The 23,998-nt window shown below is 29.9% G+C and overlaps 1 protein-coding gene across 20 annotated transcripts in view; it reads right to left on the reverse strand.

Moving 5' to 3' along the window:
* Trol (terribly reduced optic lobes) overlaps positions 1-23,998 on the reverse strand; it is a 65,956-nt gene that overhangs the window by 2,399 nt on the left and 39,559 nt on the right. For 4 of the 20 annotated variants that reach the window (XM_074254163.1, XM_074254162.1, XM_074254161.1 and 1 more), the window contains 25 exons: positions 21,735-21,887; positions 21,434-21,544; positions 21,217-21,330; positions 19,356-19,472; positions 19,082-19,222; positions 14,230-14,337; positions 13,968-14,129; positions 13,807-13,869; positions 12,763-12,777; positions 10,660-12,276; positions 10,405-10,588; positions 10,110-10,317; positions 9,651-9,791; positions 7,727-9,545; positions 6,903-7,042; positions 6,648-6,825; positions 4,618-6,417; positions 4,286-4,546; positions 3,951-4,217; positions 2,815-3,090; positions 2,456-2,616; positions 2,061-2,368; positions 1,471-1,940; positions 1,240-1,405; positions 257-919 (listed from right to left, as the gene is read on the reverse strand). In XM_074254163.1, the coding sequence (XP_074110264.1) occupies positions 802-919; positions 1,240-1,405; positions 1,471-1,940; positions 2,061-2,368; positions 2,456-2,616; positions 2,815-3,090; positions 3,951-4,217; positions 4,286-4,546; positions 4,618-6,417; positions 6,648-6,825; positions 6,903-7,042; positions 7,727-9,545; positions 9,651-9,791; positions 10,110-10,317; positions 10,405-10,588; positions 10,660-12,276; positions 12,763-12,777; positions 13,807-13,869; positions 13,968-14,129; positions 14,230-14,337; positions 19,082-19,222; positions 19,356-19,472; positions 21,217-21,330; positions 21,434-21,544; positions 21,735-21,887 (9,098 nt within the window). In that variant the 3' untranslated portion in view covers positions 257-801. Of the gene's footprint in view, positions 1-256; positions 920-1,239; positions 1,406-1,470; positions 1,941-2,060; positions 2,369-2,455; positions 2,617-2,814; positions 3,091-3,349; positions 3,542-3,950; positions 4,218-4,285; positions 4,547-4,617; positions 6,418-6,647; positions 6,826-6,902; positions 7,043-7,726; positions 9,546-9,650; positions 9,792-10,109; positions 10,318-10,404; positions 10,589-10,659; positions 12,277-12,762; positions 12,778-13,806; positions 13,870-13,967; positions 14,130-14,229; positions 14,338-19,081; positions 19,223-19,355; positions 19,473-21,216; positions 21,331-21,433; positions 21,545-21,734; positions 21,888-22,518; positions 22,705-23,428; positions 23,546-23,998 lie in introns of those variants that run through there. The other 16 variants (XM_074254166.1, XM_074254167.1, XM_074254171.1 and 13 more) reach the window with 13 other exon arrangements.

Consider the following 23,998-nt stretch of genomic DNA (forward strand, 5'->3'; position numbering starts at 1 on the left):
TCTGGCTCTAGTTTTGTCCTCCTTGAAGTGATTACCATTATTTTTAGCATATAATACAGTAATTAAATAATAAACCCAAAAGAATATTATATATATATATATATATATATATATATATATATATATATATATATATATATATATATATATATATATATATATAAGACTATTAAAATAAAAATAAGAATAATCTACAACTTAAAATAATTGTTGTAATACAAAAAATAAAATACAAATAAAAATAAAATTGTTATGTCAAACTTTATTGGCTTATAATTAACATATTGTCTATTTTACGTAGCAAAACAATTATATTATAATTAAAATTTTATGCATAAAATAATAAGTACAAATAATATAAAACGTGCCATCTTTTTAATGTTTATACACTTATTACAAAGTTAATGAGTAATGTGACAATATTTTTTAATAAAGAATCATTATAAATTTTAACAAAAAAAATAAACTATATTAATGAATGCAACCGGCAGTGACTTTATAAAATCATAATTTCAGTATTATTAATTATTTTATATGACTTAAGGCATTAATTGATTAATAAAAATGATAACGATTAAAAAGCTATATAAAGGCTCTAATATAATTTATAAATTCGTTGAACGCAATTATTTTGTATATATATATAATATATAATATATATTATAGCACCACGGTAAAAATAATAATTATTTTTATGGTCTTATGGCAGTTAAAAAAGCAGATAAATAATAAATCTGGCATTTATTAAGTATATCATTCACTTAATCAAATGCAACAATTTAAAAATTAATTTTTATTTATTTATACTCCGAGCTCCTCAGATTTTGAATGCAAGTGTCTCGAACGTAATTTTTTAAGATTTTCCAAGTATGACCGACCATGCGATCGTTTTTCTTTAATAGTATTTCTGTAATTGATCCTGAAAATAATGTTTCATATTAACAATTATTTATAATGTAGACAGATTCTGTGTAAGCGTGTACTACACCCTAAATATCCTTCAATGATCAACTTTAATTAACATTAGTAAAATTTTAATATATTTACAAACATATTTCTTGAATAATAAATAAGAAGCCCATAAAAATAATAAAGATTATACATCAAGAATAAATAATAAAAAAAAAAAAAAAAAAAAAAAAAAGAAAAGTTTGAACCAAATAAACTAATGGACTCAATGTAAAACAAAAATTTAACATAATTACAGTATTGGTAATGTGTAATAAAATAATTTCTTACCGTCTAACGCCTTTAGGTCTTTGATAAGCTAAAAATGAATTGTCATTATGAAACGACGGCTGACGAATTTCATTAGAGTGCTCACAATGTTGTCCAGAGGTACCATAAGGACAATAACATTCATACCCAGATTCTTTTTCAATACAATTTCCCTTACCGCAGATACCTTCAAATTTTTAAACCGGTCAATTAGTAAATAAATTACTAAACAAATAAAAATGAATTACTCACCTGGATAACAAGACTCGCCAACATTATCGCAAAGATTACCGCTGTATCCTGTACGACAGAGACAGGTGTAACCATTTTTGGTGGGAGCTTCTTGACAAACACCGAAATTATGACAAGGATTTTTAGAACAGGTCTCACATGTTGATACGCCAACACTGTCAATTTCATCACCAATAAGGTCAAGTGATTTATCATTAACAACAACTCGAGAAATACATCCAACAAAACCAACGTAGTTTATTCCCGCTTGTTGATGGAAAGTAACCGAGCTAGGTACGCCACCAACATAAAGTGGTTCTTTCAAATCTAATCTCTGCTTTCTGCCTATGGCTTCAGCTTTGTAAGGGCCTTCTCCATCAACTAGCATATAACTATCCTTTCTAGTACGATGAAGTTTTATGGTATGCCACTCGTCCAAAGATATTGATTTATTTGATTGAATTGTTGCAGTACCAGAGCCAAGATCAAATCTAAGTAAAATAATAATATAAAATAAGTAATATTGTTAAATATATATATTTTTAAGAACTTTTTTTTTTTCTTTTTTTTTTTTTTTCTTTTTTCAAATAAACATATCTATTTTCTTTCACCTGAATTCTGGATAACCATCGTTCAATAATAAAGAAACAAGATCTCCGGTGCCGTCTGGAGATTCGGCGTTGTATAGAATTGTTCCATCGTAATGTTCAGGCTTGAAAGACACTTCAATGTCAAATCTAAGATAAGAATCCGATAACGATGGGAGGGCAATATAACTACGAGGTCCCTGGTTAAATTTCGGTACAACTCCCGTTACCACCAAAACTTTTGGAACTTCAGTGCTCACTATACTGTTGGATACATTGCATATATATGTTCCTGCATCCTCAGCCCTTACTTTAGATAATTGTATTTTATTCTGCATAAAAAAATATAACTTATATTAGAAAAATTGTCACGCGTGTAATTCAAAGGATACAAATAATAATGATTAAAAAATTCATACGTCATTTATTATCGGCATAGGAAGAATACCACCGAGTTTACTCCACTTGTACGTTATTGGTTTTTCTGAATTCCATTCTGTTGGAGGGCTACATTCAAGTGCGATACTCGAACCGTACGGTACGTTTTTTACTTCGATAGCTGGTTCATCATTTTCCCCACCTGTACATTAAATAGCTCAACGTGTTACAACTATTTTATATCAATAAAATTTTTTATCAATGTTACTTACAAATAGATCAATAAATTTGTGTGAGTTGAAAAGCGCAAAAAAATTTTATTGAGTTAAATAATTATTATTTTATTTTATTTTATTAGAATTGTATAGTATAGTTTGTCAAAAATAGTTACTTTAAATACCTTGGACAACAAGATTATATTCTTGCTCAAATACACCCTCAGATGAATCAACTCGACACTTATAAATACCGCTGTCACGCATTTGTATGTCACTGAATCTCAGATTTTCTTCATAGCTGCGTGCAGAGTATGGCAGTGGGTCACGATCGGCTCTGAACCATTGATATTGTGGGCGACCGGAATAACGTGAAGAAAATACACATCGTAGTTCAAATGTGTCTCCAACATTTATGATGTCGGCAGACGGTTCAATGTGAACGGTGGGACCAGCAGGCTCTATAATATTAAAAAAATAACAATAAATAAATAAATAATTTACCAATAGCAATAGATTTTTGGCGATAAAAAAATAAAATATTTAAAACGACAACAACCATATAATAAAATAAAAAAATTATGAAACTAAACTAATAAAAAAGCACTAATGATTAAAAACATTGAGGTATATGCAAACACACACACACACACACACACACACACACACACACACACACACACACACACACACACGGGACACAAAAATCTCAAAACAAACCACGTCGTCGCTGAAGATAGTGGCGATATCGCGAGATGCAGCAGAAACGTTCATCAGTAGCGGCGTTGCAGTGAATATAGCCATCACAAATGTTTTCCAACGGAATGCATTCTTGACTTCTGCATAGGTACAGTCCCTTAGCATATTGTACCGAAGGATATATTGGCATGCAATCCGCAAACGAATTAACAACTAAATCATAACGCGAGTCATAAAATAACTTAAAGTCATTAATATTAATTAATGATATCAGAGATGAGCCATTGTCAGACGTTTCTCAATATAATTTAATTTTTAGCAGAAATCAAACCATTCAATATATATAATATAAAATAAAATTTCAAAAACATAGGCATGAAAATAATTATCACACGACTTTTCATCATTTTATCGATTGTATTGCTGTTTGAAAAATGATTAAAAGTAACAACAAAAATTTTAAATCCCATAACACTGAATTATTCAAACTAACAACAATAAAAAAAAAAAAAAAAAAAAAAAAAAAAAAAAACCATCAGCAAAAGAAAAAAATTTTTTTTTTTTTTTTTTTTTAATGAAATTGTAGATTATAATAAAGTACAAATATAATTATTTTACTTACGTGAAACATGAAGAATAACATAATCACTTGCAAATCTTTGAGCATTACGAATTTGACAGATGTAACGGCCGCTATCCTCGGGTTTAACTCTTGTTAATTCCAAATAATTATCTCTGACTCGTGCATTTTGTGGCAATTGTTGACCATCTTTAGTCCAATGTATCGAGCCTTGCTCCCTTGATTCACATCGCAATCGTACTGAGTTTCCTACTTGAGTACTGACATCTCGTTCCACAGCACGCACTTCTACATCATCGTAAGTATTTTCTAAAAAAATAAATATTATTCCAGCTGTAACTTAATACTTGATATCAACTACAAAAGTGTATAATTACCATTCACCAATACTTCAGCTACAGCTTCAGCCGCACCAGCATCATTAGTTGCTTTGCATACATATTTTCCTGCATCTTCATATGTGATTCCATGGAATTGAAGCAAACCGTAGTTATGAGATACCGAGCGTGGTAATGATCGACCTATTGCCTCCCATTCTATTTTCAGCGGTTGATCTCCAGTTGCAGTACAAGTAATAGATGGACTTTCGCCAGGTGCTACTATTTGTCGATTTGGATGTAAGTCAATTTTTGGCGGCGCTAAAAAAAAAAAAAATTCTTTAGAACAAAATTGAAATTTACATTAAATTATTTAAGTATTAAATACTTACAAATAATTTCTAGATGAGATTTAGCTCTTATCAATTCAGCACCACCATGATTTAATTCTAGACAAATGTACTCCCCGGCAGCTTCTTTAGTAACTTCAGGAATACTTAAAACACCATTGTGAACGGTACTGCCAGGAGGAAGTGGTTGTCGATCACTTCTCTTCCAATCTAAATAAATACGTAAATCATCAGGACCAACTACTCGGCATCGAATTTCAACTTTTCCTCCACTGGGGATTCTCAAATAATCATCTGGAATTCGCACTCCGTCATTAGTTTTTCTTGGTTTGGATACTTGAGAATCAGATCCGGGACGGTTGTAATTTGGTGGACAAGGCATATCACCTCGACAAGGCTGACTAACATCAACATCATTATCATTAAAATCATCATCAACGTGAACATCAACTCTTTCTTCAATTATTCCGGCAGTATTCGTAGCTTGGCAAGTGTATGATCCTTCATCGTCCAATGACATTGATACTATGTCAAGAACAGCGGATAAAGGTGCTGCTGGTGATGACCTAACCGGTGTCAATAAATGAAATTTGGTATTGTGTTTAGTCCAAGCAACAGCCGGCTGTGGAATTCCATCGGCATGGCAAGTTAATTTCAATCTATCGCCAAGTCTAACTTTAATTGTTTTACCACTTGGTGTAATAGTTATTACTGGAGGAGATTGTACTTCTATTCGTGCAGTAGCTGAGGTTGAGGCAACTTGATTTGACGCTGAGCATATGTACATACCATCATCATTTATTGAAATATTTGTGAATCGTAACAGGCCACCAGGAAGTTGTTCAACATTTGTGCCAAGAGGACGATTATCTTGACGAGTCCAATAAACTTCTGGTACAGGATAACCAGCAACTACTCGACAATGTAAATCCGTAGATCCACCGGTGATTACTGTTTGAATATTCCTTGGGTAAAGTTCAAGAATAGGAGGTTCACGCGGTTCGACTTCTATTATGGCACTTGCTTCGAATGTATCAGCAGAGTTAGCAGCTCGACAAATGTAAACTCCTCTGTCAGATACTTGAGCTTTAACTATTTTTAAAACGTTACCATACTGCTGAACATTCGGGCCAAGTGATGATTCTCCGTGCTTTGACCATTTAACTCTTAATTCAGGATTACGGTCATCAATCAGACATTTAACTTCAGCAATTGTCCCTTGAGATACAGTTTGTCTTTCAGGCTCAACTCTTACCTTCGGACGAGTTTTTTTTGAATGTATTGAAACTTTTGCGCTATTACTAGTTTGGGTTCCTTGGTAGCTAGTAGCAATGCATACATAAACACCAGAGTCATTTGGCTCAGGATTATTGATTGTTAAAACACCGTCTCGCTGACTTGCTGATACCGGAAGCGGAAGTCCTGAAGATCTGGTCCAGCTAACATTAGAATGATGATTAGAACGAGTGCACACCATACGGATGATATCGCCACTAGATCCTATCCACTCATGAGGTGTGATAACAGGTCCTTTATCATAACCAACAGTTGGTGGCTTGTCGGGATTATTAGCTACGTATAGAACTGTTGTTTGTTCACTGACACCAAATTGGTTTCTAGCAATACATTTATATTCACCAGCATCACTCATTGACACAGCTGGTATTCTCCATATATTGTTTTGAAAAATAGCTTCTGGATTTATTTCACCGTTAATACGTATCCAGTCTACTTCTGGTGTAGGATTACCCGTTACTTCACAATGGAATTCTACTGGCTCTCCTTCTTTAATTTGTTGATATGATGGACGGATTACAGCTTTTGGTTCACTAGGACCAGAACCTTAAAAAAAAAAAAAAAAAAAAAAAAAAAAAAAAAAAAATTTCATTGATTTTTTTACGTTCATTATTTTGTTAATTATTTAAAATACCTGATATTTCTAACATACTTTGAGGAAAAGCTGCATCCATTACAAATAATTATTCAATAAATTAATTTTATTAAATATATCAAATAGATTAAATGAAAAATTGGGGAATTATTAAAAAATAATGAATAATTGTACTGCTTACCTCCTACAGTTAGAGTAACTTTTTCAAATGCAACGTCAATACCATCAGTAACTTGACAGATGTAGACACCGCTATCTGATACCTTAACATCACGAATAATAAGAAGACCTCTGGCATCATCTAAACTGCGGTCTGGTAATCTTCCACCTTCTTTCTCCCAATGAATACGAAGAGGTGTCTGTAAAAAAAAAAAAATATCAATAAAAAGATCTTTGAATCATTTATTAATATTTAATAAGATAAAAAATCTTGTACACTATCTGATGATCGCCCGGAACAATGATATCTCACTGTACTTCCAGTATGAACTATTTGGAATTTATTTTCTTGAACGGACACAATAATCCTTGGTGGTTGTGCTAAGGGATATAATAGATCGGTTGATGTATCCTCGGCTATAAAAATAAAAAAAAAAAAAAAAAAATTAACTAATAAATTAGATAAAATAACTATTAAATCAAAGTCATAATTGAAATAAAGCGCAAGCATCTATATATAACAAAAACTACAACAATAAATTACTGTGCGTCACTTATAACAGTTAATCAGTTAACAAAAGACAATAAACTTTCGGACAAAAACGTAAGCTGAACGAAAAATGATTTCGTTCGGCCAACCTGGTAATATCATTGTAGAAATTACAGCTAATTCAGTCTGATAATCATCCGAAATATAACATTCAACGTTGCAAGGATAATCTCCAAAGTGAACACGTAATGTTTTATATGCTCCATTTTTAGTCGGTATAATAGGGCTGTGATCCATGACCCATGCTGTCATGGGTAATCCATTAAAAGATGTCAATTCAAAGTGAATTTTCATTGTATAAGGATAATTGTATTCACATTTAAAATCCACAGTAGAATTACGCGTTGCTGTTGGTTTGATAGGCATTAAGCCTACTTGTAGTTCAGCTAAATCATCATGCATATTTATATTATACTATTTAACATTCCAGTTTTAAATATTAATTCCCAAAAATATATTTTTTAGATATAATAAATCATCCGATAATATTTTAGTAGATAAAAAATGCATGGTTAGTTAACGTAAATAATATTAATTTAAATAAAACTTACCAATACTTTGACAATATTGACCATCAAAACCAGATAAACAGTGACACTTGACTTGTCCTCCGCGAATTAATTCACAACCTTCTTCATGATCATTGCACGGACATAATTTACAAGATCCAAGAATACTATCCGATCTATCAGTGGAATTACGATAATATCCCCGAGCACAAGACTCACAAGAAGTACCGCTGTATCCTTGAGGACATCGACATGCTTCTACTTGAGTAGCTCTTCTATTGCCAGTAGGGTTTTCTACAGCTGTGTCTAGACTGATATCACTTATAAAAGAAGCAATCATTCCTTCACTGTATGACGCTCGAACCAGTATAGTTTCCAAATTTGACAATACAACCATTAAATCAGATCTTGAAGCACTTTTAGGGCCTTCAGTGGATAATCTTCGCCATTCTGTTTCTCTTAGTGGGACGGTGTAAGTCATAGATATATTAGGATATGGTTCTCGTGAATTAATCCAATAAAGTGTTATACCATTACCAATAAGCATAACATCTTGATCCTTCAGAGGCTTGGATTCATGATGTGCGCTGAATCTCTGAGTTAAAGTTAAATTCCCTCCATAACTTTTAACTTTGTTCCCGATAAAAGTTGATGGCAATGACCAAAACAGTCTACGATTACGATTGGCTCGCGTATAATTATAACCAATTTCATTACTTAAAACATCAATATTAAATCCATCATCAATGGTATCTGATCGTGAAGCATCGGTGAGAGTAAAGCCATGGTTAGAATCGATAAACCATGAAGGAATTTGCTGCAAATACAAGGAGCTCTCGTGACATTGATCGCTTACACCATTGCAGAAACATTCGTTACATCCATTTGGATTTTCTGATGACAGTCCAAAAGTAAAAGGTTTACAGCGATTACAGTCAAACCCTTCTACATTTGATTTACATGTACATTGTCCGTTAATACATTGATTATACTGTGAACCAGCTGGATTACAATTACACCTTGTAGGTAGTATTTCACCGGATCGTCGACAGTCTTCAGAAGTTCCTTGTGTCGCATTACCTTGGTAACCGGATTCACAAATTTCGCAGTTATCTCCTGTTGTATTATCACCACAATTTTCACAAGCTCCAGTTTCTGGGTCACAATGAGTAGAGTGTCCGTTGCAATTGCAGGGTTCACAAGTACCAAGGTAAAGACCTTCGTTAGCACGGGTATATCCAACAGCACAATCTTCACAAGAGAGCCCTGTATAACCAACAGGACAGCTGCATTCTTCAACTTCAACAGCACGCTCTTTTCCGGTGTTGTATTTTTCAGCTGTATCGAGAGATACTTCTGATAATGCAGCTTCATCAGTGTATGAAGTGTAAGTTGCTTTAATTCTTATCGCTTCAATATCAGCTAGCGCCATCAGTAAATGATCTCTGTTAGCAGGACGACCATCTCTTCGCTGCCAAAACTGTTCTAATAGCGGAATAGTGAATGATTGCAAGATGTTAGGCTCCAGTGATTCTTTTGAGTAATACAATAAGTCAATATTATTGGCACTTATTAATACGACATCAGCTGCATTATTTTTCGAACTTTGTCCACCAGGAGATGGTACAGATCTTACGGCATATTTTAAATTGCCACCGTATGATGTAACTTGATCACCCAAAAATATACTTGGAAGCTGCCAGTAGTAAACGTCACCTTTTCCTCGGTTGGGGAAGTCATCGTAGATTATTTCTCGTCTGTTTGAGTTAAGACGAATTCCTGAAACCATTGCTGATGCATTCGGATTCGATGACTCAATCAATGAAAAGTCTCGAATAGAATTAGTAAAAGAAACATGAATCTAAAATAATAAATATAAACATTATTGTGATTAATTTAAAAAAAAAAAAAAAAAAAAAAAAAAAAAAATTTTTTTCATGTATTGTAGTAATAAAAAAAATCTTACTTCATTTCTAAACCAATTAGAAGCTACACATCGATCGGTTATTCCCATACAAAAACAGCTTATACATCCAAATTGATTTTTTGAAGCTAAGTTAAATGTATTTGGCTTGCATTGATCACACGTTAAACCAGTTGCATATTGCTGCAGTTATTAAAAATTTCATTCAGTTAAGTCATAGAAATTGAAATTTTATCAATATACATTAAAATTTAAGAATTTAAAATCATATTTTGTAGTATATTATTTTTCCTTAGATTTTAATCTCTTTAAATAATTAATAATGATAAATTTCATATATATATATATGTATATATATATATATATATACTTACTCAAATACAATAATCCAAGAAAAAAAAAATTTTATACATATACACATGAAAGCAGTGAAAAGTATAAAAAAAATATTTATTTTATTATTAAAATATTATATTCTGTAATAATAAAACTTTTGTATACCTTGCATCGACATTTTCCATCAACGTCTAAAGAAGTTGTAAAACTTCCGTCAGGATCGCATTGTTGATCACGTACGCACATGTCACCAGGAATAATTGGATTTCCATGATAACCAACCGAACACCTCTCACACCTTTCTCCAGTGTATCCAGGAGGGCAATCACAGATCGGCCGATTATTGGAACCAAGTTTGCATGTTCGAGCAAATCTGTTATAAATATTTTAAATTAATAAATTTAAACGATTGGCCAAATAAATAACAAATAATATAAGAGAATAAAAATTAAAAACTGACTGATTGGAAGGATTTGTCAATGGGCATGGGCACTGCAAGCACGGAATGTTTCGTACTGGATCTCCGTAGTAACCAGGAGGACAAGATCCTATGTCTTTTTCACTAGTGCATTCACCTAGCCATAGTCCACTCTTACGTCTACGATAACCAAGAGCGCAATCCTCACAAGAATAACCACTGTATCCTATAATTTTAATTTTATCCAACAATTTCCTTATTTCCTAATACTTAATTAAACTAAAAAATGATAATTACCTGTTGGACACGAGCATTCTTCAACATAAGAAGCACTTCCCAATCCAGTATTTCTAGAGTCAGCGGTGTCCATTACAATTTCAGTAATAGTAATGGCCAATTGTGGTGAATCATCATACTTAGCTTTGATAAGTATATTTTCTATATTGGCAAGAGTCATCATAATATCTTCTCTAGTAGCTAATCTTTCATATCCATCAGTTACCTTATACCACTCGCCATAAAAAAATCTGACAGCTACTTCAGTGTCTTGATTAGAAGCAAGATATTGTCCTCTATGAATTAATAAATTACCATTTCCTTTAAGAATAATCGATGGAGCAGTATTATTTCTTCCATCACCACTGTAACGGATATTGTATTTTAGATATCCACCGTAAGATTTCAATTGACTGCCGTGATAAACTTCTGGTAAAGCAAAGTATGGAATATCATAGGAACTTAATTCATTGGAATAAGAAACTGATATATCTACACCATCTCGACCAATCGGCAGTACTTCTAATATCTGGCTGCTTAATTCACCACGGATTATTGGACTGACTGATGATATGTCAACAGATAAAACCTTATGGCGATCAAAAGGAGGTGGAAAGTGATATGTGAATAAATTAGCGCTTCGGCATTCAGTGGCTACTCCAAAGCAGAAACAAGAAATACATTCATCTGGGTGGCGTGCTTCCGAGTTAAAGGTTCCCTTTCGACAAACTGCAGATGTCTTTTCAACAACTAAAATTGTATCTGGGACTGCAAATACAAATCCTCCGATATTGATAGCTTCACATGAATACGCTCCCTGATCAGATACACCAATGTCAGGGCAAGTAAGTGTGCCAGTTCCGTTGATTGATTCGGAGTTACATTTTTCAGGGATATGGCCCCAATTTAAACGCCAATTTATTTCAGGTATAGGCACACCAATGGCGGTACATACAAGAATCATAGTGTCACCTGGTTCAAGAACAACCATTGGAATAGGCGGTTTTGTAATGTATACTGGTGAACAACCTATTTCATCGCTACCATCCTGACAATCTCTTTCCATATCACAGTGATAGCTCTTTGGAATACACTGATCATACTGATTACATTTAAATTCATTGTATTGACAAGGTGATCCAGGTAGCGATGTACCACAATTTTCTTCGTCACTTTCATCAGTACAATCTTTGTCACCATCACAGCGCCAAATTTTGCTAACACATTGCTTGTTTGAACAACGGAATTGGTTGGGCTCACATCCATGTGGGTTGCATCGCATTTCATCGGAACCATCAGTGCAATCAAATTTACCGTCGCAAACTAAAATCTTTGAAATACAATCACCATTACTGCAAGTTGCTTCATCGTATTTGCAGACTTGCGGAGGTCGGACAGTTGCCGGTTCAAATTTTTCGACCTCTAGATGTACCGTAACTCTTTGCCCTGGTACTGATGGAGGATATCCAACGGCTTCGCAAATATAAGGACCAGAATGTTCCACTTGAATGTTGGGAATTTCTAAACGGCCATTGACATCACGAGATCCAGGTGGCAGAGGTAAATTATTTCCACGCAGCCATCGTACATCAGCTCGAAGATATCCTTCGTCTCGACAGTGGAATACAACTTCATAACCTGAATTAAATAAGAAAAATTATCATGAATTATCTGGTACATATTTTATACAAGGTTAGTCAGCGCAATTTACATGCAAATATCATTTTTCTATCGATCCATGACAAATATTTGTCGATTTAAGTGTACCTGTTTAATATTACCAATGAATTTTACACAATTTTATATATAATATACATCCAAAAAAATTAAATGATCAATATATCAAAAATTATAATGAAATTAGAAATTGGATCTGGAAGAAGGCAAATTGAAACTTTCACTTGAAGAAATTAAAATTATTTTAACTCTAAACGAACACATTAGTCAGTTAATGATATCTTCGTAAAATATTATCACCATGGCTTAATATTGTTATTTATATGATTTTGGTATTTCTATAACGTAATTAATTCTTTTATTATTAACAACTATGATGAATAATGAATATCATTTAGCGCACTCGTATTATGATTCCCAAAATTATTTCATTTAGGAAAGCCTTACCTTGCCGTGTCGGATCTGGCCAATGCAAGAAACAAAGAAAAAATACAAAATTTTATTAAATAAATTTAACATTGCTGTCGTATTTATCAGTAACATTACAATTTTATGACTATATTTTAATTTTTTTTCATTAATTCTTAAATGTATAATTAAATTTTCATTCTATATATATATATATATATATATATATATATATATATATATATATAACAAAATACATATTTGATAAATAGCCATTCGCAATTACGTCAGCGAATATTTAATATGGATTTGAACATTCATCTTATATTCATGGAGGATACTTAAATTTCTTGCTTTTAAGAAGCTATTTTGATTTCAAAGGGCTATCAAAATTTTTTTGTATATTTTTCTAGGCTATTTTAGATATCTTTTTTTTTAGAAAAATCTTACCTTGCCCTCCCGGATCTGTTCGAAGCAAGAAGCAAAGAAATAATACAAAATTTTATTTAACATTTTAGTCATCAATTTTATATTATAGAATTCGAATAGTCTTCTATCTTACAGTACAAGAAGCCATTCTGTTTTAAAAATTATGTCATATTCATTTTAAATATACTTTCACCTGATAATTTAATAATTTAATATTATTTTAACCCACTAAAAATTTAATGATCAAGTAAATCTCGTAATATTTAATAAATATAAATATGAGAAAATATCATTTTAATACAAAATGATTATCTGTTAAGAAGGGCAAATTAAATATAACACCGCTGATAAAACTCGTGAATGTAAAACTAAATGGAGATTATTTTAAATTACATTAAAATCGAATTTGATATTATAGATACTTAAATATCTAATTTTAAATAGTGTATTAACCATATATAATTTGGCTGGTCCATTTCAAAACACATTCAATTGATAAAAAATTTGGTTTACAAATAGAAAATGTATCAATTAAAAATTTTTATGTAAAAAACTTTAGATTGTTTCGTGTTTTAAAAGTAGTGTGTTTTGAATTGGGACAGCCGCAATTAATTTTTATTGGATAATTTTAAATATTATTAGTAATATACTCACTTTCTTTGATGATTTGGTCACTTGGATAAGTCTTTAAATTAAGTTCTCTTCTTTCTTCAATATCTGAAAAAAAAAAAAAAAAAAAAAAAAAAAAAAAGCCGATTTTGAAGAATAATAATTAAATGAGAAATTGTTAATAAATAATAATTAAATTTACATACCACAATTATTTTCATCAGATCTATCATTGCATTCAGGAATACCATTACAACGAGCTGAATCACGAACGCATGTTCTATCCGATAAACATGTAAATTGTCCTGCTTGACAATAATGATGATGATGATGATGATTATGATGCTCAGATGGCGAAGTAGATGATTCTATTTTTAAAAATAAAAATGAATAAATCAAGAAATTATTTTTCATCTTAATGTTAATGTTTATTTAATTTATTTCAGATATAATCTCAATTATACTTACCACATCCATCCTCGTCTGAACCGTCATCACAATCAATCACTCCATTGCATTTCTGGTCTCCGGAAATACAATCACCATTATTGCATTTAAATTGACCTTTAGCGCATCCTACGGATGAAGAAAAAATATTTTTAATATAACAATAACAGTAAATAATTAATTATAGATACCAATAAATTTTTTAACAAACATAAAATAATCAATTTTCACGGGAAGTATACCCAACGGCATTAAAACTTAACAATATAAATTGCAAACTAGCACGTAAATCATACTAGAACGAACTACCACTCAAGTGTAAGATGTTGCGATGATACTAAAAAATTATTATTCGTTTCATTACAGATACATGAATCATGAAGAATGATTTACATCAAGAAATTAAACAAAGCTGTAAATAATTATTAAAAATTTGTTTCCATTATCTTAATCAACCTTTATAAGTATAGAATAAATTTAAAAGCTCATATTTGTATTAAACTGAAAAAATTAATTCAATACCAACGTTTTAGACAAATAGTACACTAAACTAAGAATACAACCATTGGGGGAGTGCAAAAACCGATTATTTTTTTGGAAAATTATTAGTTTATTTATATTATATTAAGTTGACATACTGAAAAATAAAAATAAAGATCCCTAGAAAATGTTTTATTGAGGTAATTTTTAGTTTGAGTTTTTATAAAAACAAACTAATATATTTCGATAGGGGACTCGAAAAAAAAAAAAAAAAAAAAAAAAATAGTCGGCTTTTCTTTACCACCCTAACAGTTATATTTATTTAAAATTTGCAAATACTTAGAATAACGTCTACTCTCATTACTGATGATGATACCTTAAACAATTATTTTATGTAATCACTATTAATAAACAGTAACAACTTAAAACCAAATTGAATCATTCTAATTATCATAATGTATATAAATATATAATATTTATATAATAATATACCAGGCAAAGATGCACTACTATAAATACTTCAGTAGAATAACTGCGAGACGTATACTCAATATTCTACTCATACACCAATGGCCTACGTATTATCTGATCTATTAGATGTAACGCTATAACATCGATGAATATACGTTACAAATATAAATTTTAACAATTAAAATAAAATTTCAAGTAAATATAATCAAGTAGACTCAAAAGTCTAACCAAAACAGAATTGTTCGTCGGTAAAGTCACGACAATCATAAAAATTATCACATCGGTGAGCCACGGGAATACATGTGCCATCAGCACAAACAAAATTTCCCACAGCGCAACTCTTCGACGAAGTTAAATTCACATTATCTTCAGGTTTTGCCATACTTCCTGGACTCCACATAGTTGTTGAGCTTTTATATGAAGTCGCATCTAAACCTAGAAGTAACCCAAGTATACGCACCACGGTGTTGGTTATTGTTCTGTTACTCCATCATTCATTCATTAAGATTAAATTATAACTGTTAATATTTATTATTGATAACACTTATAGGATTAATTATAGTATACATAAGAGTGTCCCATATTTTATTAACTTAAGAGCTTTTCAAATTATTAGTTTTACCAAAAGAAATCTGGAATGATTCTCGAAACAAAATTCTGTGCTATCAAATTAGGTTTTTAGAAAAAAATATAAATTGTAATTAAAAAAAAAAAAAAAAAAAAAAAAAAAAAAAAAAAAAAAATAATACGAATAGTGATTTTGTTCTGTTAAAGCAAGCTGACCAATCAAAGTATTTCAGTAACTAAGCACGACAAAACTTCAAGTATTAACAAAAGGAACATGAGAGAAGAACGTGTTATGATTGCATATTGGATGTACATATCTGACTGTTGTACAATGTCATCTCGAGATTTGACGTTTGGTTGCATCGAAATTGATTTAGTTCTTTCTATAAATAAAAACTTGAAAATAATTTCGACATTACTTTCTCAAAATTGTTATTTTATTGTTAATGATTTACAAAATTTTATTTAATTTTACTTTCAAATCAATAAATATTCTGAATAATAGAAAAGAAGAATAAGCTTTTAAACATAATAACAAATAGTTGATTTTTGAAATATTGATAAGTAAATGCTGTGGTAAAATAAAGATATTAAGTCCTTTTTATGCATAATTAAGTTGGCACATCCTAGAGAGATCGGTAAGGGTTAATTGAATTAAAAACAACGTAGAGGAAAAAAAATGGAACATCTATTAAAATTTAATGAATTAAAAGTAGCATATTTTTTAAATAAAATTTGAATTTTTCATAAAAATGGTCATATTTCTTCAATATTGAAATAATAAAAATTCATGATTTGCTCGGTTGCTAAAAATAGTTGCTATTTTTGCAATTTTTTGATTGTCAAGTAGTTACTACCTTTGTAAAATTTGGTATATATATATATATATATATATATATATATATATATATATATATATATATATATATATATATTAGGTGGGTCAAAAAAATCGAATAATTTATTTTTGATTTTATACTCTGAAAAATAGGTTCGTAGACACCTAAAAAGAATTCTCTCCAAGTATAAGCTCTTAATTATAACGGGAAGGTCCTCCGCTTTGCGGGTTTCTATTTTTTCGAATAATCAGATAAAAAAATTTATATCTCGCTTCCAACTGCTTGGAAAAATATTCCGTGGCATAGATTTTGTGAGAAATTGAATGCTTTACAAAAAAGGTCTCTTATGACTTTTTCAAAAACTCAACCGATTAAAAGATATTCATAGTTGAAGTTTGGCTATTTTAAGGAAAATATTCGTTTTTATTATGAATTTTATAAGTCGATGAAAAAAATTATTTCGGATTGCGGAACTCATGATTTTGTAGGAAATTTACTGCTCTACAAAAATGGTCTCTTATGATTTTTTGATTAAGTGAAGCCGTTACGAGATATTCATCGTCAAACATTAACGAATATCAATATTTCCAGTTTTTGATCAATAATTCGATAAATTTTAATTTAAACTATGAGTTTCAGGAAAATTTACATAAATTTGGGTTTCGATCGATAAAGAAATGTTATAATAAGTTAGATAAAGAATTATTGGAATTATCATTGATTTTCCTTGGAGAAATGCCTCAAGAAAAGATTTCTTTCAAACGTCCTGGTGCTGTTCATCATGCTAGATGGATGGCTAAGGCCATTTATAGTTTGAAAATGTATCTATTCAGAGATGAATTCAAACTCTCTCAGAAAGAATTGCATGGTCTTCGTCATTTCTGTATTTTTATAGTCACATTGTATTTAAAAGCTTGGTTTTCATCAACTTCTGCAACAACTGCTGCTTATCATGACTTGCAGTTTATGAAAAATTTATTGGAGTACAAACATATCAATCCTTTGATTTCTTCAGCTACGTGTGAAAAAATGATTTCGCACTTATGGTATTTGAGCGATGAACTTGCCATTTTATCACTGTTTGACGATGGCGTTCCATTAGAAGTAAAAAAAGTATTGTTGAAGCTGTTAATACTCGTGAAGGTACAGATTCTAAAGCTAAATGATTTGTAATTGCTAAAAAGATTTGAATTCATTGGCGCAGAGAACTCTGAGTGACTTTGTGTCTAAAAAGTCATTAAATCTTTTCAAAATCTTCGATCTACCGTATGACTTTCTTGATGTCGATGTTGAATTATGGCCTACTAATGAGAGTTATCTCGAAAATAAAGAATACTTTCAACAACTAAAAGTTGTCAATGATTCAGCAGAGCGAGCTGTTGCATTAGTCAGTGAATATAATCAATGCTTGACAAAAATGAAGAACAATTCCAGTACTTATTGCAAGTTGTCAAAGAACATTAAAAACATTCCCAAATTGTAATAAAAGAAATTATTTATAGTAATAGCGTACTGTTATGTTAAAAATATAGACAATTATATTGCAATTGATAATTCAATAAAAAATTTATCTATAAAAAAGTTAAATACTGGTTGTTTCTCACTTGATTCAATACTTTTCATATTAAATTTGACAAAGAAATATGTCATTCACTTCAAATTAAACTAATCATTGGCTATATGTCGAAAAAATGCTCTAATTTCTTGTTTTAATGCAATCAAACAAGCTCAAGACTGAAAACAATATTAAAAAAATTGTTTATAACATTTCTTTATCGATCGAAACTCAAATTTATGTAAATTTTCCTGAAACTCATAGTTTAAATTAAAATTTATCGAATTATTGATCAAAAACTGGAAATATTGATATTCGTTAATGTTTGACGATGAATATCTCGTAACGGCTTCACTTAATCAAAAAATCATAAGAGACCATTTTTGTAGAGCAGTAAATTTCCTACAAAATCATGAGTTCCGCAATCCGAAATAATTTTTTTCATCGACTTATAAAATTCATAATAAAAACGAATATTTTCCTTAAAATAGCCAAACTTCAACTATGAATATCTTTTAATCGGTTGAGTTTTTGAAAAGTCATAAGAGACCTTTTTGTAAAGCATTCAATTTCTCACAAAATCTATGCCACGGAATATTTTTCCAAGCAGTTGGAAGCGAGATATAAATTTTTTTATCTGATTATTCGAAAAAAATAGAAACCCGCAAAGCGGAGGACCTTCCCGTTATAATTAAGAGCTTATACTTGGAGAGAATTCTTTTTAGGTGTCTACGAACCTATTTTTCAGAGTATAAAATCAAAAATAAATTATTCGATTTTTTTGACCCACCCTAATATATATATATATATATATATATTGGACACTCTGATATACCTATTACTCTAATTGTAATTTAAAAAAAAAAAAAAAAAAAAAAACTTTTCTTAATTAATTGCTTATTATAAAAAATTATTCTTTTTTAAATTAATTGAAAAATTATAAAGTAAAGAAATTACTAACTGTGACAATCCTGTTCATCTTCATTGTATGGACAATCTGGACGACCATCACATTTTGCTGACAACGGTATGCATGAACGATCTCGACAAGTGTATTCATAATTATTGCATTCTTTTACAGATGGACGCTGTGAAGTTTCAGCTGTAAGAAAAATTGGTATTTATATGTCTAATACATTGAATTAAGTGTAGTATAATTATCGTGATAGAAAAGAATTAATTTTTCCAAGAAAGTTATTTTGATGAAAATGAGTTGAATTATAAAATTGTCTTACAGCAATTGGTTTCATCGCTTCCATCGTGACAGTCAACGTGGCGATCACAGAAAAATTGCTTAGAAATACAGATACCATTGGCACATGGTAATTGGCCTTCAGGGCAGGAAGTATTTTCTGTAAAAGTTAGACTATAATAGTTTAATTTATTTTTGACTTTATTAATTTTGTATACTAAAAAAATGACGTGATTCTGAAAAATTATGTACAAAGTAGCGATGTGCACGATAGTTAAATTTATAAAAATGATTAAGATACAGATTAAAAAAATAATAAAAATTAATCTTATAAAAAAATATTTATATAATTTAAAAGTGAATAAAAAAAATGTAAGTCTGTTCAGTTATCGTTGAAAATAAATAAATTTACGTGCACATTGCCGTTTGTCATGCAATTATTGATTGCACTCGAAAAATGTTATCGACTTTATAAGCTAGGAAAAGAGACAAGGTAAATCAAACACATTATTTCTTTTTTATGGTCAAAAATATGAGCTGTAAAGTGAAAAGGAAAAAGATGTGTGCATAAAGATAATAGTGTTATAAGATATAATCAGATGATTCTACCAAGAGCTACGCTATTCAGTTATATACTTATTTATACCAGTATAAATGTATTTATCGTGTACACGTAATCAGGCAACCTGTGCTGAAATAGATCAAGAGGTAGATAGTAATGAACAGAAAAGAATACAGTGAATGCCAGTAATATTTAAAAATGCAATTAAAAACCCTCGTGTACAGTAAATAATATGTTCAAAAGAGCTATTAAATTTCATTTAAATAATATTTCCTAACGATAAAAATTTGTCACCAAATTTCATTTGTTTTAGCTTTACAATAGGATAACACTTTTTATATATACAATCACTGGCAAAAATTTTTTTAATTAAAGATACAAATTTTCATTGGAAACTCTATACTATAGTAGTGTACGTTAATTAACAACGCTTGATAAATTGACAGTTCAAATAGATTAATTCATAAAAACTTAATAAAAATAATAACTTTATCTTGTCAAAAATCGTTCTGATGACAAACTTTTAACGATACATTTTTTTTATTAAAAAAACTTAAAAGTTTTTTTTTTTAACATATTTCTATTCATCGAGAATCTTTAAATATTACATATTTATATATTTATACACTAGATTGTGCTAAAAAAAATGACAATTTTTTAAAAAGACACACCGAAAATATTGTTCAAGATTTGAAAGTTTGAATTATCGAATTTTTTTATTTTTATCTTAAAAAAAAAAATTTTCTTTTTCTTAAAAATTGTTAAGTTACCAAAAAAAAAATGATTATAAAGGATTTTATTGATTTTTTTGTCATTTTTAACAATATTTTCTATATATTCTTTCTCTAAAAAAAAAAAAAAAAAAAAAAAAAAGTCGATTTTATTAACCCAGTCTATTATACATATCCTCAACAATAAAATCGTCCACTAAATAATTATAATTAGTGTTGAAATATAAAAATACAAGACAGTATAGTAAAAAATTGATAATACACGAGACAGGACGCGAAAGACTCATTCCGAGTGTCAAAATGACAATTAGTAACAGGCATCTTGATAACGCGAGAAAATCTATGATATTTTCATTCTTTCATGCAGTTGCTATTTAATTTGATATTTAATATTATGAAGAAACATCCTGGAAAACCCTGAATGAATATTCGACGTGCTGAATAAAGTGACGGGTATATATATATATATATATATATATATATATATATATATATATATATATATATATATATATCTGTTATAAAAGCAGAAACTAACAATTAAAAAAAGGAAATATCTAAATTAATTAATTATTAATAGTATCTATTAATAATGAAAAAATATTTCGTACTGCAATTTATTTCATCAGATCCATCACGGCAGTGAGGACGACCATCACAACGTCGTCTTTGATCGAGGCATATTCCATCATTGCATCGGAACATTCCAGTTGGACATTTGTTAACTACAATAGTTTTAGCATTCGAATAGATAAGCAACATAATTCACCCACAAAAAATAAAACTATTTGCAAAAAATAAAAATCAAGCGTAAATAATAATAGTTACCGCAATTTGCTTCGTCAGATCCATCGCGACAGTTAGCCCGACCATCACATCTCAAATTTTCTCGTAAACACTCACCACTTATACATCTCCATTCGTTGATGCCGCATTTTCCTTTGTACAACGAAGACATAAGCATTTATAAAGCACCCCAGTGCGAAAAAAAAAAAAAAAAAAAAAAAATAACAAAACAAAATTATAAATTAAAATCTTAAATAAATAATAATTACAAGCAAAAAATGACTACTTTGATCTGAAATTGTTTTTTTAACAGAATCGTCCCAAAGCAATGCATCCGTCTTACCACAGTCACGTTCGTCGCTGTTGTCTAAACAATCGGGAATACCATCGCATTTGCGATGAAGAGAAATGCATTTGCCATCTCCACAACGCATCTCTGTTCTTGCCGTATTACATTCTACTGGTCTTTCCGTGACCCTTCCTTCCACTGGTAAATCTACTCAAATATACATTCCCAATAGTCACGATAATTTCTGTAATATATCTACATCTAGCAAGCAAATATTAAGCTCATTTTTTAATAAGTTATTCAAAATCACAATGCTTCAAGTTACACAAGCAATATATTTTAATGATATCCTAATGCAAAGTTTCATTGTAAGCTAATAAAATAAGTTTAAACATTCAGATCGTTTTTTTCTTTTTTTTCTTTTTTTTTTTTTGTCTTGGCAATTAGATTTAATCGTTGAAGCGTATAATTCTTAAAAGAAAAATTTCTTTAACTAAGAGCTAAATATTTTGAAACAAGACTTTAAATCAAATAATTTTTTTTTTTTTCACTGCAGTTGTAAGTAGTAATATTAAATTACTAATTAAAATAAATTATTCAAACGTTAAAAAAAAAAAAAGAATTCTCAAAATTTATGATCTCGTATTGCATAATCAAATTGCCAGAACAATTTTTAATTAAATCATCAGAAATATTTATTTTAAAATTCTGTTGATCAGCGTAAAAATAACGGTCTGAATAATTTATTAAAATTGAATAATAATATGCAATCGAAAAAATAATTCATTCACTCAAAAGAATGAAAATGAGTAAGAAATAAAGAGCATATTTAGCGTACTGGTATGTGAAGTGGGTGGGTGATGTGGATAGGTGATGTGAGTAATCGTATTGTTTGAAGTATTGTCGATTCCACAGTTCTCATCACTTCTATCAGGACAATCTGGATGCCCGTCGCACCTATAGATGTCTTCGATGCATTTACCACCGGTAGCACATTTAAATTGGGTTGGTGTACAACCTCGGTCTGTTAGAAGCAGCGATGATTGCCAAAAAAATAAACACACAAACTTATAATATAAGCATTAAGCTGCGCTTTCGAATTTATTTTATCAACGAACAAAACTATTTATAGGTATCAACAATCCTATACAAATTAAAAGAAAAAATTTTCTTGTTCTATTAAATGAGTTTTTGTAACTACGAATTCACTCCCATGAACGGAGCAAATAACAGACATTTTAAAAAAGGTAAGTATACTAGCTTTAAGTACTTGTTTGTTATGTTCAGTTGTAAAACTTTAAATCGATCCAGATAAATTGAAACACGACAATTGGTTTGCATAAGTATCCATTAAGTAATTGTACATTAAAACTACAACAGTATTTGTAGAGAAAGTCAGATTAGTTTGACCAATATAAGTCGATGATAAATTAAAGTTTTTTTTTTTTTTTTTTTTTTTTTTTTTTTTTTTCTCAAATAATCTCAAATACTTATGCCATGGATAAAAAAAATTGCGATAAATGATTTTATTTGTTTTTAATAAAAACTTTGTATCAAATATTAATTTTAATCTTAAAAAGTGTAAAATTTTTTTAACTACTAGAAACAACGCTCGATGGACCGATAAATAATTCTTAAAGAAAATAATGATGTTGTTAACTTTTTAAAAAAGATTAATCGAGTTAATAGCAAAACGTATGCTGTTAATAAATATAAAAAGCAAAGCATTCACCAAAAAATGTATATACCGCAATTAAGCTCATCCTCTGCTCGCGGACAATCGTCAATCCCGTCGCAGACTGAGCTCTGTGATATACAAGAGCCATCCCCGCAAGTGAAGTCCATAATAGGGCAAGGCGCCAAACCTGCAGTGGCCAGTTATAATAAAAGTATGCCTCTCGTTTCAGCGTCTCAATTTATATGTACATGTTATTTTATTTTATTTTATATATCAAATATGCCTTTAATTAACATTTATTTTTATTCACGTCAAGATAATTCTTAAGTATTTAAGATACTACTTGATACATGTTTAATAATAACCAGATTAAATTGAGATGCAATTAATTAAATAGAAGTACCTTTAGAAGTAACTTTTAAGTTAAGATACAGTTATCAACATTTAAAGCAGCTACCATAAATATTATTACAGAGGCATTATCTAATTATCTTTATTTGCTCTGTTATTTTTGTAACAATTAAAAACAATTATAGCTTCCCTTAAAAAAGCATATTATCAAAAACTACTTTTTTACTTATAAGTCATAAGATTACAATGAGATCTAGTACGTATGAAATTACATGAATATGACTGTAAG

This window comes from Cotesia typhae, unplaced genomic scaffold (genome assembly GCF_013202065.1).
Source record: "Cotesia typhae breed Kobodo isofemale line unplaced genomic scaffold, CoteBio_Ctyphae scaffold_13, whole genome shotgun sequence".
Classification (NCBI taxonomy): domain Eukaryota; kingdom Metazoa; phylum Arthropoda; class Insecta; order Hymenoptera; family Braconidae; genus Cotesia; species Cotesia typhae.